General features: G+C 32.3%; 1 protein-coding gene across 1 annotated transcript; it reads left to right on the top strand.

The window, feature by feature from the left end:
• Window positions 1-1,646: 1,646 nt before the first annotated feature.
• Window positions 1,647-19,770, top strand: LOC133179934 (von Willebrand factor D and EGF domain-containing protein-like). The gene is made up of 19 exons (XM_061314612.1): window positions 1,647-1,719; window positions 3,731-3,940; window positions 7,482-7,646; window positions 7,870-7,884; window positions 8,547-8,809; window positions 8,937-9,026; window positions 9,261-9,665; window positions 9,923-10,005; window positions 10,112-10,178; window positions 10,497-10,688; window positions 10,966-11,171; window positions 12,099-12,387; window positions 12,521-12,694; window positions 13,135-13,318; window positions 15,639-15,829; window positions 16,012-16,269; window positions 16,654-16,765; window positions 16,936-17,077; window positions 18,181-19,770. The coding sequence occupies exons 1-19, from the start codon at window positions 1,659-1,661 to the stop codon at window positions 18,248-18,250; spliced, it is 3,177 nt and encodes a 1,058-aa protein (XP_061170596.1). The 5' UTR covers window positions 1,647-1,658; the 3' UTR covers window positions 18,251-19,770.
• Window positions 19,771-20,539: the final 769 nt, after the last annotated feature.

The following is a 20,539-nucleotide window of genomic DNA, read 5'->3' as shown; positions in this document are numbered from 1 at the left end:
TTTCAAATAAATATATTGTAAATATCAATAGTAAACCAAAACGATGTGCTTTTATATATAAACATGTATTAGGCTATAATGTAGAAAATCTATACCTCTGTTTTATACACAAAAGTTAATATTTTCCAGTATATTTACAATTATTGGCACATAAACTTTACTCATATTGCACCTTACTACAGTGCATGTAGTTTCTTTATAATTATTCAATCTCTATTTAAAACTTTTGGTCAAGGTTATAAACACAAAATTACTCGGACATAACATAAGGTGAAATCATTGAAAACAGCTTTCTTAAAATCTTTTAAAAAATAGCATTCAATCTATTCTCCCTTAACCACAAAAAAATTTATATTTCGTCAGGCAACATCTCATTCATTGACTTACTCCAATGTTTGTATGTTTGCTTATAACGTACAACATGTACAATTGGTTATCCAACTTATACCCAGAGCTCCCTTTCTAAGGAGGAAATTCTTCAAAATCATGTCAGTTTTTGAATATTTTTAATACTCCCAACAATCAAAATGAATTTGAATTATTGGATTCCGAAACTTCATAAAAATCCTTACAAACAAAGATACATAGCGGGTTCCAGTAAATGTTCTACCAAGCCTCTTTCTTCACTCCTCACTAAGATATTAACAGTAGTGAAGGAGAAACTTCAAGAGTAATGTGCAACAATATATTCGAGGAGTGGTGTAAATCAGATGTGGATACTTAAAAATTCCAAGGAACTTTTGGAAAAATTTGAAATCACAAGATTTTACCAAAATCAACAGATTAAAAACTTACGACTTCTTTACTTTATACACAACCATTCCCCACGATAAATTAAAGTCCAGGCTTTTTGATCTCATTGACAGCTTCTTTTCAATAAAAATGGAACTCGTAAATTTACTTACCTCGTCATAAGACATTGGTCATTTGTAAAATTATTTTTTTCCACAGATCTTCAAAAAATATTGATTTTTTAAAATGTCACAAATAGGTGTTGCACTCCTGACATTTTTAGCACCATTTTTGGACATAACTTTTTTGTGAATTGAGATATCAATGAGATATTTGGCAGGTATTTAGACACTATGTAAAGACATATGCTGAGACATAAAAACTATTCCCATTGCCTGTATTTTTAGCGCAGGTTGATAAATATGTGTTTGGTCATTTTTTTTTATAATTCACCCACATGGCTTAAACATTAATGATTCATTAGCAATATGTTGAGATAAGAATCAAATGTCAAAACATTTTGACGAGATTAAAGAAGAAAATGTTAATCAATAAATGGTCACCGAAGAACATATGGAAGTCATCTTAGAAAGAAAAAAAATAGTACCTAGTACGTCGAAATGAGGTTGTGTACTAACAAACCATGTGTTACTCACATGCATGTGTTAGTACTTGCTAAGTACTATAGATTATATCAAAAATTCAAATATTTTTGCCTACTTTCTTTACATATCACAGTTATCAATAAATTAAGGATTCCTGCTCCGAAAAATATTGTTGGTTACGAGATCTTTTCTAACTTGACATATTAAATTACTAAATTATGCATTGCACATGCGCATTATTGAAAAATTTAAAAAGGAAAATAGAAGACAAAAAAGCGAACGTTTTTTTATCCACATTTGAGAATGTAGGAGATCTAGATCATGAATTTATTGTGGTGTTTGTGTTTGTTAATTGTGATTGTTTATGCGGAGAATGCAGACGGTACGTAATTATTTACCTTTACTGGAATATGCACGTCTCTTTACCTGTGTTTTGGAACATGAAGGTTATGCACTCTCTATGTGTAAATAGAAATGAATGTACTGTTATATTTTTAAAAAGGATACGTAAATTCATATTCATAAGTAGGATATTAGAACATATACAAAGCCTTTCATATGTGCTGTTAAATGCAGATAATTTCTGCATTTATTAAAAGAGAACAAGCCAAAAATGGAACAATTAAAGAGAATTTTAAAACGAAGCAAATAGTTCCTCGTTTTCAGCAAATTTATCGATCGACGTTTACACGTCTATTTAAAAAAAAGAAAACTAAATGCAGAAGTCCTTCAATGCAGCTGCTGTCGTTTGTTTTGCATTGATTGGGTTTGTCGACGATCTAGATACCAAATACTTCTGATGCCTTAATAATGAACCCTACCCCTTAGTGCAAACAAATGACGTCGCCCTCGTGGCGCAGTGGTTAGAGCGTCTGCTTTAGAGTCGCGAAGTAAGGAGTTGATCCTTACGTCGCGGGTTCGAATCCCACTGTGGGACGTGGAGACCGGTCCTTCGGATGAGACCGTATAAACCGAGGTCCCGTGTCGCAGTAGGTGCTGGCACGAAAAAGATCCCTCACTGCTCAATGGCCGTAAGTGCCGAGTATAGGACAAAATTTGCAGCTCTCCACCGGCAAGTGGTGGCGTCTCCATATAAGTGAAAAATTCTCGAGAGGGACGTTAAACAACATACAAACAAACAAACAAATGGCAAATAGAAATTACGATTAAACTATATGGCAAATAATCTAAGAATCTGAAGAATCCACAAATGGATTCTCAATCAAAACTTTTGTTTTTATGTTTCTTTTTATTCCATTACTGGTGTTTCAAGCTCAGACACTTGTTTCTGTAATAAATTTTTTAACCAATAGAATAAAAATAACATAAGGTATCTAACTCCGAATTACATGTACATGGAGTACCCTTCTCTCCATATTCGTAGGCAATTACACTTTCAGAGTAAAAGAACTGGCAAACTGTTTATCACTATTGTCTTCCAAGATAATTTATCTACACAACCATATATGACATACTTTTCTTTATTTTCTTTTATTTCTGTAAACAGTGTCAAAACTCTGCTCGTTGAGTGGAAAAGTCGACTCACACCATGACAAGGTGTGTACTAATCTCAGACAGAGAGCAAATTAAAAATGACTGGGTCTAAAAATTCAATTCCAATGTTTAAATACTGCAGTGAATAAACAAAATTTGATTACGTTTTATTTTCCATAAAACTTTAAAATATTTATCCGATGTAATTTAAAAAAAAATTACCCAAGCAAAACCCAAGAACATATTCCGCAAGAGATTAGTATACCACTTCATGATGTGAGACGAATATTCCAGTCGGCGATCAGAGTTTTAATGCTATTTATTTTAAAAGAAAATAAAGACAAGCATGTCATATATGGTAGTACAGATACATTATCGTAGAAGACAATGGTAATAAACAGTTTGCCACTCTAAGGTGTAAATGACTAAAATTCTGGGGAGGGGGGTACTCCATGTAATTCGAAGTTAGACACCTTGTGTAATTTTTATACTATGGGTTCAAAATTTATTACAGAAACAAGTGCCTGTGGTTTCAAGCAAGGGATGTTTAAGGCTGACTATACGGAACACAATTCAAAGAGATGTCGGTTGTATGCATAAATATTGAAGACCCTAGGAAATCAATAAATATATATTTGCAGAAGATATAAGCTGCTTTATGTACGCTTAATTGATATAGAATGAAACATATTATGAAATATTTTACAAGCTTGACAAATATAGGGCTACAAAATGTATTTTTTAACATTCAAAATATAAAAAAAAATGTTTTAAATAAGCTTTTTTATTCATTTATCTTATTTTGGTTTGTAAGATCAAAAAAATTACTCTCATTTGTAAAAAAAAATATATTGGATGCTCTTCGATCAGAATTGGTAAAATATAATTATCATTAACAGATACTGCAGACCCCTGCACTACGGCTTATGTTTTGGATAAGATGGACTTCCGGCTTAAAGAGAATGTTGCTTATAACGCTTCCATGACCTTGTGCGATAGATATCGATTGGGCAAGGGGAGGTGGGTGAGGGCGGACGGTCAAGACTTACTCCAGACAGAGCCGAGGCCAGAGGAAACGTGTGGAACCCGCTACGCTATCTGGATGAGAGGTTGGAAATGTTTCTGTCAGATGCACAATTTTTTGACCTTTCTGCCTAATATAGATTATTTGTTTTTAACAAGCATTTTGAATCCCCTATCAAATGGTAAAAAAAAATTAACACCACTTCTTAATTCAAGATGTTGCAATGATTCATGTGATCCGTAAAATGTTTATCAAATATTTGCCAAATGTGAATACGTGTAAGTATATCCACGAAATCTCAAGTCATGTATCATTGAGTTTTAGGTCACTGGAAGGAAAGCAATCAGAATGTTCAGCAATTATCTCTATTTATTCTTGATTTTGTTTCAAAAATTTATTTGATTGCATAAATGTATTTTCATTTAGAAATAAATATATGAGGGAAATGAATTTAAAAAAATTGAAAAGATTACCATAGCCAGTAAAGTTCTCAAAAGGTTATCATTATTTTCCTGTGGTTGTCCATTTCTCGTCTGTCTGTCTCTGCAAAAGTTCTGACTGTGTTTTAGAAATATTTCAATAAATTAAGGGGGAAAGTGATCCTAAGGCAAAGAAGAATTATCCTGTCGACCGGTCACACCTGCAGTGTACCCTCATCATGATAGGGTAAAAATTCGTAGACAATTCAGTATGAAAATAATGGCCTATAAAGAAGATGGGCGTATTTGGAGTGTGATCTGCAGGAATCATGTGTACGAAACATTTATAGTTTAACTGTCCACGATTTGGTTGGATGACCACAGCTGGACAGGCTTTACAAAGTTACGCACAAAGGAAAATGTCATACTCAGTTTGAAATAACATGTCAAATTGTAATATTTAGGTCTGCTTATCTTAATAATCAAACTTTAACATAGTAATGCTTTACATAAATAATAAACGCCTACAAGATGATAAGGGTATAGTTAAATGCAATTACAAGTACATGTGTATATTAAACTGTTAAAGTATTAGTAGGTTGGAAGAATTGCTTTCGCTCTCGATGCAACAGAACAAGAATTTATCCATTTTAAAATAAATCAGTACAAAAAAATAAACTGACAAAAGAATTGATTGCTTGCATTAAAAAAAAAAATAACGCTCCATGCGAAGATCGAACCAAAATTTCTTCGACTCCATTGCACTGGACGGTTAACGCATATTACTGAGCTATCATCGCTACACATACAACTTGGCTTTTAAAACGACAATGAAGCACCGCATTTACATACTGGAATTTTTTGGGAAAAGTTTATTTTTTTGGTCTCTGGGTCTTCTCTACATTTTTTACAAATGATTGATTGTTTCTTTGAATTTGAATGCATACAAATAACGTTTGAAAATCATGGAGAAATGACCCAAGATAGCAAATTTTTAGAAAAACGTGATTAAAAATGTGACATTTTCTACCAAATGAATCATCTAGCCTATTTTTAGCAAATCAAAATACAATTTCGGGAAAATATTTCCCTGCCCTATTTCACAGGAACCCAAATGATCAAAAGAATGCTAAAATTTCGTGTGATAGATCAATAAAATTTTCACTTTTCAAGTGCGCCCAGATTCCTGCCGAATGCCAATCAAAAGCGCCCTAGTTCTTTGTGTGAACAAGTCAACATTCAACCTAACGAAATATTGTATTTCTAAGTAAGGCCATTGTTATGACTATGACATTTTTGAAATGTTGATTTTAAATGTTGATACCCTTGTATCCTCAACTTATATGTCAGCACTCTGCCTCGTTTTCGGAATTGTTAGTACGTAGAACTATTGCATATCGAATCAACTGGGGCACATAGAGTACATATGCAGGTGATGATGGCATACTGCTAAATAGGGGAAATAGACGATATAAAGGTGAAGTCAACACGTTTATGTGTGAATTCAAAAATGACAAGGAAATAGAAATTTTTAGAAAAAATTCAATTTTCCAAAACATTTTTTTTCAAGGATAACATCATATTGTACATACATTCTAATTAAACCTTCCAAAGTTACAATAAAATTGACAAATGCATAAAAAAAGTTTAGAAACTTTTATTTGTAGAACTTCATTTAAAAAAGAAAATATGACCACATTCTAAAAGACTTTCTGATTAATTGATTGATTGGTTGTATATTGTTTAATGTCCCATTCGAGAATTTTTCACTCATATAGAGACGTCACCGTATTTGTATGCCGGTAAAGGGCTTCAAATTTAGACCTATACTTGGCACTCAGGGCCACTGAGCAGTGAAGTTTTTTTTTTATTATTTATTTTAGTTTAGTTTAGTTTAGACTAAACTAAGTATAAACTAAGTATACTGTAATGTTAAATACTTTGTACAGTTTTACAATATTTATATTAAAGCTTCGAACAATAAGGAAATACATATAAATTATATATGATTAGGGGCTCATTATTATATGATTAAATCTTCTTTATCGTACCAACGCCTTCCGTGAGGCGGGACCTACGTTTTTAAGGTCTCATCCGAAAGACCCGTGACTCTCACTTCTAGTGCCGGGCGTTTGGCGAAGGAACAGCCACTTCCTATGTTTACGTCTTAGGTTTGCCGCGGCGCATCGAACGAGAATCGAACCCGGGCCTCCCGATCAAAACCGAGCGCCCTACCATTAGGCTACCGTGACCGGTTCAAAGTCAGTCTGAAATACATACTTAAATAATCAAACAATTTGTAGTGTTTTATCTTTCAGACTTGTTTCAGGAATATAAATGATTAGACCTAAACCTTGATTGGGTTTCTTCTCTTGTATATGTGAAAAAAATGGCTTTAAATTTGCTATTAAGCATTAATTGTCTCAATTCTGCTTTGAAAAGTTTTGATTTGAAAGAACTATGACGTATTAAATTTTCCAAAAATAACTTTTTTGCTTATATAGTCAATTTTTCAAATTAAGACAAGGCAAATGTTTGATAAAACAAAGTTTTCTTATAAACAAAAATACTAGATTTTAAATTGATTCTATTTTATCTCATTTTGTTGCACTCCTGAGATCATGAAACATCTTAAGCTTAAGTCAAAATCTTTATGTTCTATTTAATTTTTGTAAAAGTCAAGCAGAACAAAATTAAAATATTTCTCAATATTGCTTTACAAAAGTGTTGTTATATGCAAATTTAGAGAATAATTCAATAATAAATAAACATTTAACAGATGATTGAAAATTTGACTTAAGTCTAAGTTTGTTTAATGACCCTCGGGCCTGGTATGTTTCTTTTTAATCAACCATTGTTGAAAAAAGTTCAACACGCAATATATTATATCTCATTCTAATTTTGTAAAGCGGTTCGTTCTTGATATTTTTAACATTTACGGAATATGCTTATATATATATATATATATATATATATATATATATATATATATATATATATATATATATATATATATATATATATATATATATATATATATATATATATAATTTGATGGGATATGTCGAATCAACGTGTGAATTAAAAAAAAATGTTGCCATTAAAAATATCATCGATATGTCTAAATGAAGGTCACACCAAGAGACTTTTCTGAAGCTTGGGAAAAAATCACAATATAAGTTGACTCAAGAAATTCTTTATCCACAGAGCCTCCCCCTGAAGATGTGGGTGAGCTTGTAGAGAGAGAAGCGTGTGTAGTGGGGCTGAGAGGATCTTGTTCAAGTAAACTTCCTATCAAGATCAAAAAATGCATGGGCTACAATGTGTATTTCCTGACCCCGCCCACTTCTTGTCATAAAGCCTACTGCTTCCGTGAGTATAATGACGTTTGTAAATCTATTACACTATTAGAGTTAAAAGAAGAGTGAATTGGTATAAGAGATAGAGGGAATGCCGACTCTCACGTAACGCGATCGAACGCATCTCGAAACACTTCTGACTTTTGGAATAGAATTGTACATAAAGTAGTTTCTTGAAAGTTTACATGAGATTAAAAAGTATTACTATAACCAAAAAAATCTGGGTTTTTTTTCAGAATATGCTGAAAAAGGTATGTTCAAATATTTATTTCATCATGTTCAAACCTTAACAATACCCTTTGAAGAAATAGAAGTATGTAATTCTACAATTATCAATTAATCCTACATTCTAACATTCTTACAGCTATGTAGAGGCTTAAAACCTAATTCATTCATTACTTGTGAATTCACGAAGAGGAATTTTTAAGACCTGCACACTTTGAAAATTGAAAATGCGTTGATGCTTAGAATGTGAAAGCAAGGCAAAAGTCTGTACTCTTTAGTTACACTTATTGCTTAAAAATCAAATCCCTCAATATTAGTCCTACTCCAACAAATTTCATCGCCCTAGCTATAGAAAAGTTCAGGAAATTAGAAAAATTTAATTAATTTAAAACAACTGATGTATGCTCTAGTTGCCTTCAAAATCTGTAACATTTTGACTTTGATATCTTTTTAATGGCCACACAATTAGTATATTTCTATCTAATAATTGTATAAATGTCCTCCATTAGAAAAGTAATATCCTTATATTAACTTTAAAAATCGCTTCAAATTCAAGAAAGCAGAGGAAAATTCTGAGAGTGATTTGTATTTTTTATGACAAAACTGGTCAAAACAGATTCTTTATATTTGAATGGTAGATTAACTCTAAACGAAATACAAGACATTGAAAACGTTTCTTTGTACATAGGGACCCCGCCCACCGAGACCGTGTCCCAGCCCGTGGTAGCTTACAAGCTCATTAGACAAATGGACGTTAAACCGTACCAAGAACTTCAATTCTCGTGCGAGTTCCCGCTGAAAAAGGTCGACTACTACTACCAGGTGGTCTGGTACATAGAAGACACACCATCAGTCATAACAGAGCCAGTCAAGAAACACTCTTTACAGAAAACATACCTTGGCTACGGCCATGGAGATGCCACCAAGGGATACAATAAGCTTGGAATTAACGTATATATAAATTCACGCAAAGTATTTAATCATAATGAGTTTTGAGGTATAGTGCTTTTGATAATTTGTTGAAGCATCGTATAGATGTATAGCCAGGTTACAGTTAATTTTTTTTTTTGTCTTTAAGGTGAAGTGTTCTGTGCGTTTAAAAGTTGTCCCGGAAGGTCCCCCTGGTCCCATGTCAAAGCTTAGTGAGAATTTCTTCGCTGGAATTCAGGTGCGATTCGGGATGGTATTTTAATACATCATTACAATATTCTTAAGTACTTAAAATACATGAATTAACTTAACACATTTAAAATGATTTTGTAGTTTAACAGTAAATGCTTATATTTGATATTTGATATTTTGATATGATATTTTGGATGTGTTACATTTCTATACTTGTGCAAAAGATTGTAGTTGAATTTCAATATTATATTACGATTTCTTTCTTTTTTATCAAACATAGGTAAAATCCACAAGGGTGGATATAAATAGAGATAAACCCAAAGGTGAAATTCTCATTCAGTTAACTGTTCCATTCGGATGTCCCCTCATGCTAGATGATAAAGTAGAGAATTGTCCACTGGAAATCGAAATGAACGTTCCTAGGGACCCAATGAAATGTACATCGGAAATCAAAGCAGCAAAACCCTTAGACCTCATAGGACAAGGGAAAAACTGTGGATACAGAATATGGAACACTGAATGGCAGAAAATAGTCTCCATTCCTGTGGCATTTATTGATAAACCAGAATATAAGCTAGTCCTTCCTGACTCACCAGAGGGCGCTTTTCGTATTGGAATGATTACAGGACAGAAAGTGGGAAGTCCCGCTTGGAGTGGTATCGAACTACAGGATGTGTATGTACATGTAAGTCATCAAGGGCTGGTAGATTTAATATATTACTCTTATGAGGTTTTTCATTGAAATCATCATTTTCGGTAGCATTTCCTTTCTACTGTCTTTCCTACTGCCAGATGGAATATCAATGGGTTTCTTTTCCATTCTTACGTAAATATGCTCTATGGATATGTTTTTACATTGTATATTCATTGGAAATTAATTTTATGCTCTCCACATCTAATCAAGCTGAAAATATTTTAAGCTAGTGATTTATTGAATAACAGATACATGAGAGCTCTGATGTTTGGAAAGGTAAAGAATGTGCGGCCTTAAATGATCCCCACATGTACACCTTCGATAGACGCCCGTGAGTGCTCACCAATAACATAGTGAATCATTATATGGAATTTTTTCTTGCTTGTCATATGTTTCATACAGTATAGTGCTATAATTAAAGTCTTTGCTGTACACAGGTACGAAAATCAGTATTCCGGAAGGTTTGTGCTTTATCGTGGAAAAAGTACCGAATTCCCCACAGAGGTAAACTTATATTCCAAGTACATATTTATGAAAATTAGTATGTTCTTGAATTTAAACATATATAAACCCTCATATTAACCCACTAAACTACACAACAATTATTTCATAAACACACAAATTCTTTCTATCGCAAAATAGTGGCACAACGTGTTTCATACATCTTTTTGTCACTGCATTTTCTGATACCTATGGAGAGAGAGAGATTAAAATGACCTGTAAATGAACAATCACGGTGCAATGATAAATCTTTAACAAGCTTTGAAGCTTTCAATAAATATTATATCTTAAAAATAAATTTGCATTCCATTTGTGCTTTAGGTTCAGATAGAGACTACACAATGCAACAGAAATCCTCGCAGTATTCCTTATTGTGTTTGTGCAATAGCAGTGCGAGCCGGAGGTGATGTCTTCGTCATAGACAGATGTCCTAACAGACGTATACAAATAAAATACTTGGCTTGCAAAGACAATCTTATTGATGCTCGTAAAGAGTCAGAGTTAGAATATAAGGTTCCAAACTTTATTTAATATTTCTAAAAATGAAATTATTTTATTCGTTAAGCACCAGCAGAATAGTCCAGGGCATCGTGGTTTAAGGTTTGAAAACCTATATTCATGTCTTTAAGCATTTGTCGATTGTGCTGAACATTTTCATCTTGTAATTATGTTTTCAATTTAGATTTGTCTTTAATATTTAATAATAGGATATATAGAGAGATTGGATGAAAATGCATATGAAATTTCTCATTTTTCAACGTTTTTCAATTCTTTAAAAATATTTTTATAGATATATTTCCCCAGTGGTACTTACGTCAATGCCCTGTTACAAGACTACACAGGCGTAAGAACAATAAATGTCCACATGTATCCCTCCAAAGCAGATAAGGACGAAACATTAGGACTATGTGGAACTTTGAACGGAAATCAAAATGACGATTTTATGGACAAAGATGGAAATTTATTGGTCAGAATAGATTTTATCAACCATTGGAGGTAATTTAATGATTTTTGTTTTGGGTTATGAAAAAGGAGAAGATATCGATTTGTGACTCATAAAGCTGTAAACAGTACGAAGGTGAAAGGGACAAAAGCACATACTCGTGGAAACACCAGAGGTGTGATCACGTGTCTAGAAGAAGTAAGCATCCCCTGTCGACCAGTCACACCCTCTGTGAGCCCTCTGCATTGATCAAGTAAACGATCAATCCGTGGTGAAAATTAGTATTATAACAACGACAATCAGTCATAATATGACCTAAGGATTGGTTGTATTTGTAAATAAAATCATTAAATGTATAACGAAAATAAAATTTGCGAAATGTTGACTTTAAACGAGATCCCAGAAAGCCCCAAAACATCAATTGATTTGTCAGTAGCCTATCTTGGTTTGAAGATGGTACACAGAACATGCTCTTGCATACCGAATCAGGTGGAAGACATAAACACCACATGAGATAATAATGGAATATTATGGTATGTAGAGAAAGTTGACGATGAAAAAGTTGAACCCGTTCAATTAGTCATAGTTTAGTTGTTAGTTTGCTATTACCGTCTATAGTCTGTAAAACATCCATATATGAAAGAGATATGGCAGACTTTGTAATGTCGAGTAATACAACTTGTTTTAATTGATAAATGTCGTTGATATAATAAAATGTCAAATTGAAGGCCACAAAAAAAGTCTTCTTCTATAAATACGTTCTGCTTCATAAGAATATGAAAACAGATATAAATGCTACCTTTATATATATATATATATATATATATATATATATATATATATATATATATATATATATATATATATATATATATATATATATATATATATATATTTACCACTTTTAGTGTAATATCAACTTTAAATTATCCTTACTTTAGTTATCCTTCTCATTGTTATTATTATCGAGTTTTTTGTAGAGTTACCCCTGAGGAGTTTTTGGTCCTTATGAGTGAAGATAAACTGAATGCCCTGTCCCCATGGAAAGGCAGTGTTCTTTATTGTACATGTCCACATAAGCAGGTGACAGGAGATAGACCTGAAGATATTGGACAGTGTTCCGAGGATACAATAGTCCAGTGCGCCAAGGAAGACAACCCAGCTCTCAATAAAAACAAGTGTAGAATACGTTCTAGGCGATCCGCCAGGAGAGTCTTTTCTCACAAAATGTTCGAGATCTCTGAAGATCAATTTTATCACATCGACGAGGTATCTGAGTGTACTTGATTTTTTAAAAACCTTGTTTGTTCAAGTAATAGCATAACACATGTACAATGTATATGAAAATAATAACTTTTCTGCTTTTAAAAATTTAACATTTTGTTGTTCCTTCAATTACAAGGCTGATGTGTATACCAGTAGAATTAAACGAGAAGCAGACATCATATGGTCAAAATCAAAGGCTCAGGAATACTGCAATAACTTCATGAAAAAATCGCAGACTTTTGATGCTTGCAGTAGCGTTCCCAGTGTTAATTCTAACTTCTTAATGGAGAACTGTGTATTGGATATCTTGGTAAGATACCTGTAGATTTATATCAATATATCATTGTCTTCTGTCATTTATTCTTTCAACTTATATATAATGAGCAGAAAATTAATTATTGTATGTGCACATGAAATACCCTATGCTAAAGATCAGAATGCTTTCAGTTGTTATCCGTCCTCAGTTACAAGTGTTCCCTTATTAAAAGTTCAGTGACCTGGATATGTAAGCCTAGTGATTGTTTTACACGGATAAACTGTTTCATATCAAAATGCATTGTCTCCTTGAAACTAAGTATCTCACTGAATTTGAAGCCAGTTATTTTAGGTAAAAGTTGAATTTGATACAAGACTCTTGCTCGAAAAATAATTGTATTCACAAAACTTGTTAAACTTTTGAAACTTGTTGAATTCGACATGTAGCAAGAGTCTTTATTGTTTATGTATACGTGTAGATGGTATTAATTTCAGCTAACTAACTCAACCATTTGGTCTGCGGGAACTCGTGAAGCTTTGCGGACCACTTGCATGAAAGAACTTTCCCAAAATACAACCCTCAAAGAAGACACAAAGGAAGGAAAACCGTCGATTGCACAACAGATTAAAAAGATTGCATGCATGAACGAATGCAGCTGGCATGGCAACTGTCTTAATGGTATATGGACTTACTTTCTATGATATTCTAAAGTCCAAACAAAAATCGAACTTATATTTCATCTAGATACTTCAGAAAACAAGCAATAATAGTTGCTTTGCAAACATTTTGAAAGTGAAAATACCAGCAAGAAAGTTAATTTAGATGAATCTTAACCACATAAATCTTGTTACATTATATTATATACTGCTCTTTAACCCATTTGTTCCTTAAACTTAAATTTGCCAACAAAGAAATTGACGTAGTAAATATTAGTAATATTCTTAATCACAAAAGGGTTCAGCCTTGTATTCCACCATATTTCAAGTTGAACTTTTCACCTTGTATTTATTACAAATATTCAGCGACTATTACTTCCAATCTTTTTAATTACAAAAAACCTGTCGCCCGTGTGGTGCAGTGGTTATGGAGTTTGCTTTACAGTCGCGGCGTAAGGAGTTGATTCTCATGTTGCGGGTTCGAATCCACTGTGTGACGTGAAGACTGGTCCTTCTGATGAGAGCATAAAAACCGAAATCTTGCGCCGCAGTAGGTGCTGGCACGAAAAAGATCTCAATATTCAAAGACCATTACTGCCGAGTAAATTTGCAGTCCTCCTCCGGCAAGTGGTGGCGTCTCAGTATGAGTAAAAATTTCTCTAAGTGACATTAAACAAACAAACAAACAAACAAACAAAAACAAAAGCATCTACATTGCCTAGATATTGAACACCTGAAAAATAATCCTCCTACGTGTTAATGTGTTCTTTTTCACCCTACAACTATAGTCCTTCTGGATACGTCATTATTGGTGACGTGAATATAGTTAATAATGAGGACCTTAAGTCACTTATTTTAAATGGGTTATAAATCAGGGAACCCTGATCTTTCAACTGGCGTCAAAATTTCATAAATATGAATTCTGTCGACGCTTACGCCAGGCGATGGGCGAAACATGAAAAAGAAGACATTGACTCTTTGACAGAATGGATTAAAAGTATCGGATGTTGATAACGGATTCCAGTAAATGTTCTACCAAGCCTCGTTAATTTTTTCACTCCTCACAAAAATATGAACAGCAGTGACAGAGAAACGTCAGGAGCACTGAACAACAATATATTCAAGAAGAGGTGTTAATCAAATGTGGATACTTAAAAACTCCAACTTGAGGAACTTTTAGAAAATTTAAAATTGTAAAAGTTTATCCAAATCAATAGAATCTAAAGGTGCGACTTTTCAACACTATATACAACCATTCCCCACGATAAATTAAAGTCCAGGGTTTTTTAAATCATAGCTGCTTTTTCAATAAAAATGGAACTCGAAAATTTACTTATCTTGTCATTGGTCAAAATTGTTTTGTTAAAAAAAACATTCTGATTGTACACACAAGTACTCCAAAGATGATATATAAAAGGGTCTGAATTTTTGATTGACAATATCTGTGTGGTTTTTGGAGACAAAAGTCTTCGAACAATATGTTGGAATTCTTATGGCTACTAACTGTACCCCGTTTTTAGCAGACCTAGTTCTGTATTCCTATGACGCAGATTTCATTTAAAAACTCCTACATGATAAGAAAAAGTATCTAAAAGTATCTTGTTGTGGCCTTCAATTCGACATTTAGATATATCGACGTCGTTTTATCAATTAACAATGTTCATTTTCATTTCTATGTTGATTCGATATATCCCTTTGAAATCGAATTAAAAGAGACCACAGACATGACAGTCTGACAACTTTGTATCATATCTGGTAATTTTACTAGAGAGAGACATTAAAGGCAAACTAACAACAAAACTTTATGATAAACGTGATGACTTTTCTTTCGTCAACTTCCCTTAATATTTATGTAGCAATAAGTCCATCACTGCATATGGACTTCATGTCTTCCACTTTATTCGATATGAAGTGTATGTTCTACGTACGAACAATTTCAAACTATAGATAAAATATGTTGATGATAAAAGGATATTAACAGTCTCGTTTAAAGTCAACATTTCGCAAATTCTATGGTCGGTACGATAACCTTGTTAGCAAATACAATCCAATGTTAAGTCGAATGTTGACTGACATTTTTAATAGGTTGTTAGGCCATTATTTATACACTGAATAACTACGAATTTTTCCGTTTGCCCGATCATATAGGACAAGTAGCAAACGGCGGGTGTGACCGGTTGATAGGAGATGCTTACTTCTCCATGGCACCTGATCCCATCTCTGATGTTTTTGGAGGTCCGTGTTTGCTCAGCTCTCAATCTGAACTTTTGAGCTGGATTACTGTTCGTTATCTTCACAACCATCAAAAATTATGTAATTTAACAAAAGAATTTATACTTCAGGAAGCTGTAACTGTGAGGAGGGTTATGGGGGTAAGGATTGCTCTATGGACCTAAACAAGCCTCCCATTGTTTACGGAGTGAACATAGAGGAGGGTAGCCTTTGTGACAAGAGAACCTGCCAGAGGGCGCTGGTCGAGGGCTATGGATTTTTGGACCAGAAAACTCTGATGTGTTCACTAAGAGTGTATCAAGTATAACTGGCATATTATTAATTATTATATCAAACCTAAAACAACAATAAAAGCTAAAGCATTTTATCTTTCAAATTATCTATCTATCGATCGATCGATATATTGATTTGTAAAATATCTTTTCTTTGATATTGTAAAACTTGTAATAAATATGGATAAAATGAGCTTAATATTTTATTTAGGTAGCTGAAAACAAATCGGTGGTTGGAGAAATAACTGAACATAAGGTTCCAGGAGAACATGACAGTATAGCAGAAATATTTTGTCCCCTTGATAAGACTAGGGTAAAACGATCTGTCAACCAGGGATTTGTCAAGGGAATAGATATTTCTGTATCTAATAATGGCCAGAATTTTAGCACCACACACACTCTTTTTGTACTGGATGTGATTTGTCAAGACACCGTCAATATCTCAGGAGACATTCAATTTACCCTGAGGGTATGAAAACAATTTCATCATGTTACATTGAAAAGCACATATCCCGGGAAAACTATATCTGTGTTTATGTTCTCAAATATATTTCTTATGCTAGTTTCAGTAAATATTGGTGGTAATTTCATGGTAAAAATACATTGTCATTTAGGTCTTACGACACGTTCCTTGATTTTTTTTCATCTCTTCTTTACAATAAATTTTATAATATTATCAGTATTTTTTCATTTCTAAACTGTCCAGTAACATATATACTTGTATAAACCAAAATTGATATCAGTAATTCATTTTTTGTGAGGAAACTGTGATAATTATATGTTATTGAGGAAGATGTCGTCTGACTTTAATCGAATTTTTGAAAATGTAGATTTCTTTGTACAATATTTATAGAAAGGATATTGTTACATCGGAGGACGATGTATCGTTCACGGAAGTAATGGAACAGAAGAATGTATGAATTGTAATTCAAGTAAAAATACAAATGACTGGAGTAAAAAGGAAGGTAATGCTCTTGTTTCTATGCAAAGTAAATGATTTGTCAAATATCTACACTGAAAAATTTGAAAAGTTACTTGATAAGGTGATATAAAAAGTATTAAAATATTCTAATTTCACAATCACAAAAGTAAAGAAAAGACAGTCATTTATAAATATTATGATACTCTTGTTCAGGTTGTCCCTATACAACAGAGAAGTCTGATCCGGAAGTAGATGATTCCCTGACATTAATTATTGTTCCGGTGGTTGTAGGTGTTCTTCTTGTCGTTACTATCATTATTGCTGTTATTCTGTTTCTAAAGAAGAGAACTATCAGGTAATAATCACTTGGCTTAGTGATATACTTCATTATCTTGCATATTTTTGCTGATGTACTTGAAGTTACAAAAACATGGTTGGTGTGTGTTAAAAAAATGATTTCAACAAATAGTTCTTATGGATTTTGACACGTACATTGATACACTATGCATGCATGCTTAAAAAAACTCAGGAAATTAAGTTTATCATCGTAAAATTTTGAATGATTACACTTGACACCTTCCAACAAATAATAAAAGATGAGTTGCTGAACTACCATGCTTATGGATTATCGGAACTTGTTTTAAATATCATGAATGACTATATTCTTGTTACCGATGGTCACAGAATGTTTTGATTCTATATGCTACAGTTCTCACCAAGCTGTATTTAATTATTTTATTTTCCATTTTCCTCATGTAATCTAAGTTCTAATTCTTAAACATAATCAGAATCGCAATTTCTAGATAAGGTTAAAGAGAAAAAAAATACATTTTCATTACTTTATGTGCGAAGTATTTTTCTCCATCAAAATGTACGCAAAATTATGGAAAATATTCTAAATGAAATGCATGCAATTTTCATTTTTTTTTTTAAACAAAGTATTTTAAAAGGGTACTAAGTCAACTACAGAGGAATATGAAAAATTATATATATATATATATATATATATATATATATATATATATATATATATATATATATATATATATATATATATATATATATATATATCAATTATATATATTATTGTTTGCTTGTTTGTTTTTCATGGTTATATGCAAATATTAATATACTCAAACTTTGAATTTACTGTCTATAGAATTTCTTTTGTTAACAGATCATTCAGTTTTATATATAATAGAGTATGCTTATTTGGCCAGAGTCCTCTCTTGTGGTAGAATAAAACTGTGAAAAATATTTAGTTTGCAGCTGGAAACGGGTTTCCTAAAATTCTTAAAAAATTATAAGGACGCAATCAATCACATGTGTCTGAAATTTGACGACAAATATATTTTTTTTTCATTGTTATATCTTTTGTGTATCTCAATTTTTTCTCATTTAAAAAATAAATATGGTAAGCAGGATTCAGCATTTGTATTATTTTTGAAAAACTTGCAGACAATCAGGAAAAACGAAAGCAGAGGTCAAAGTGTCTTACAGCGAAGTAGCCACCAAAGAAGACTCCTGAGGCCGTGTAGCTGTGTAGAGCTATGTGGTTTCCATGGTTCCCAAAGGAAATTCCACATAGTCAGCCCCGCTGAGTTAAAACGTAATATTATAAACAAATGTCATATGTTTAGTTATTTTGCAGTGTAAAAACTTAGGGATTGTCACATTAAATACGGTAAATATGGAATATATGAAATATGGAATATGAATGTGTATGAAATTTCTGCTTTAAATGTTTTGGACAGTTTATATACTTGTCAAATCTACGAACTTGATGTGTTCTGTACCTTTGGGCTTTCTCATAGTTTTGCTTTTAGTGAAACCGGTGCTGTTCTTTAATCATATTTGAAAACAGTTGGAGAAAATTCGGTAGATAGATACAGTTCCATTCTATTACTTTAGGCACGTAGTAGCGATTTTGAAGGGGGAGTCGGAAAAAAATTGACACCTAATAACCTGAAAGAGATTGAAGTTTGACAAGCAAAAAAAAAAGTAATAGTAAAAGGTTATGTGTGGAAAAGAGTGGGGGGCTACCCCCTCCCCCCCCCCCCCCACTACGTGCCTGTACTTCTCCCTCTGTGTTCACATTTATAGTCGTGTCCTTTATAGCATGATCAATTTAACATTACTCAGTTGTTATAATTAGAGTTATGAGTTTCTTTTAGCAAACTATATTGATAACACATTTTTAGCTTGAATATATCTGCTTTCATTTATATAAATCCGACAAAACATATACATGTAAAAGAGTACCTCCAGTCATTAATTTAAAAGAATTACACAAAATGTCAGCTTATAACAGAGTTCTGATCTGTTTCGCACATTTGTCACTTCCCTAGTGAAACTCTACATACCAATGTCTGTAAGAGTCTTGGATTTTGCTCAATAGCACTTTAATCGTTTTAACATATTATAAAAGCCCATATTCTTCATTTATGTTTCCTCATGCTGCACAAACTCACCGCAGCTCTGTTTTTGCTGAGTTATAATCAATGAAATCAACACCATGTTGAGATGAAATATGTCATTTATTAAAAATGACGAAAATAAGAAATATATATACATAAACATGATAGGGGATCAGACCAAAAGGTATTCACACAATACATGTCAATATGCTGATCCCCTAAATTTACAGATAAACAATATTTGCAAAAAATATAAAAAACAGTAAGTATACAGCAAAAAGATGGCACATCAAAAAGCTCGTTGAAGAACTCATATGTCATGAGTTCGAATTTAAGTCAACTGAAATGACATGAAAATAAGTTAACGGTTATTTAAGGGAACAAAAAATATATTCACTCCAAACATAAGTCAATATCTACAATATCTATGTTTTCTAATGATAGGTATGTTTAAAAAAAGTAATGTAGTCTTTTTCTCTTTTGAGCTTGTATTGTGTTCAGTGTCATGTATTTTTGTATTAACATTGCTATTATTGATTCTTTTTACATACATACATTTTTTATATTGATAGCGAATAATATTGTTGTTATCGATAGCTTACCTAGTTGATGTTCCAACTTTAAGCTTGTATACATTTAAATGCATCTTTTTTATTTGATTCTGTCTCTGTTCATGTTTACATTTTTCATATATAATTTTATACAGTTTGTGAATTTTGTTGCATATTTGAAGCTCTAATTAATTTTTATTTTGACATTTTCGATAAAAATTGATCATATTGAGAGAATGTTATGGTTTTCAATATGCTTATTATTTTGCATAAAGATTTTTACGGATGCAGATTTTCAAAAAAGTAGATTTTCAAAATGATCAAATAAATCTTTAAAATATTTTTCTTTTGTACTCAAACAAAAGCTATGCAATTTTACCAAATGTTATGTACTTTGTGTTGTGCATGAAGTTACATGCACATGGGAATTTTTATGTCGAGTGTTTTGCTTGATATTGAGAAAGTGCTCTCCAGAATGTTTTATTAATTATCATCATCATTATTATTATCTGAGTTTGTTTGATATGATGTGCAACATTAGATTCTTTTGTGTTTTAAACATCAACTGATTAAGTTGACAACTTCCTTAACGATGCTTCAGTTTTTAGTAGAGACAAATGTGTCGCTTGCAATTATATGTCGTCATCAAATGATTTTTATATACAGTAAAGACCTATGAGTGTAAAATGTTGATTTTATAATTCCTCTGTGTTCAATTATTAATAAATGAGATTGTAAGTCGTAGATGTAAGCGGTATTGTCTTTTTTGCAAGACTCGTTATTATAATTCTATTTCGAAGGAAACTTGGATTTAATTCTATATAAGTGGTAATCCAACTTATAATTTCC

This window comes from Saccostrea echinata, unplaced genomic scaffold (genome assembly GCF_033153115.1).
Source record: "Saccostrea echinata isolate AGI-Se365-2 ecotype Australia unplaced genomic scaffold, CSIRO_AGI_Sech_v1 ptg000001l, whole genome shotgun sequence".
NCBI lineage: Eukaryota > Metazoa > Mollusca > Bivalvia > Ostreida > Ostreidae > Saccostrea > Saccostrea echinata.
The sequence above is the reverse complement of the archived record's forward strand: the minus strand, read 5'-3'. Positions and strand labels throughout refer to the sequence as shown.

Coding starts and splice junctions, on each gene's coding strand:
- LOC133179934 (XM_061314612.1), top strand. CDS start 1,659: ATGAATTTATTGTGGTGTTTGTGTTTGTTAATTGTGATTGTTTATGCG. Junction 1,720..3,730: donor TTATGCGGAGAATGCAGACG/GTACGTAATTAT, acceptor TATCATTAACAG/ATACTGCAGACCCCTGCACT. Junction 10,179..10,496: donor GTACCGAATTCCCCACAGAG/GTAAACTTATAT, acceptor TTTGTGCTTTAG/GTTCAGATAGAGACTACACA.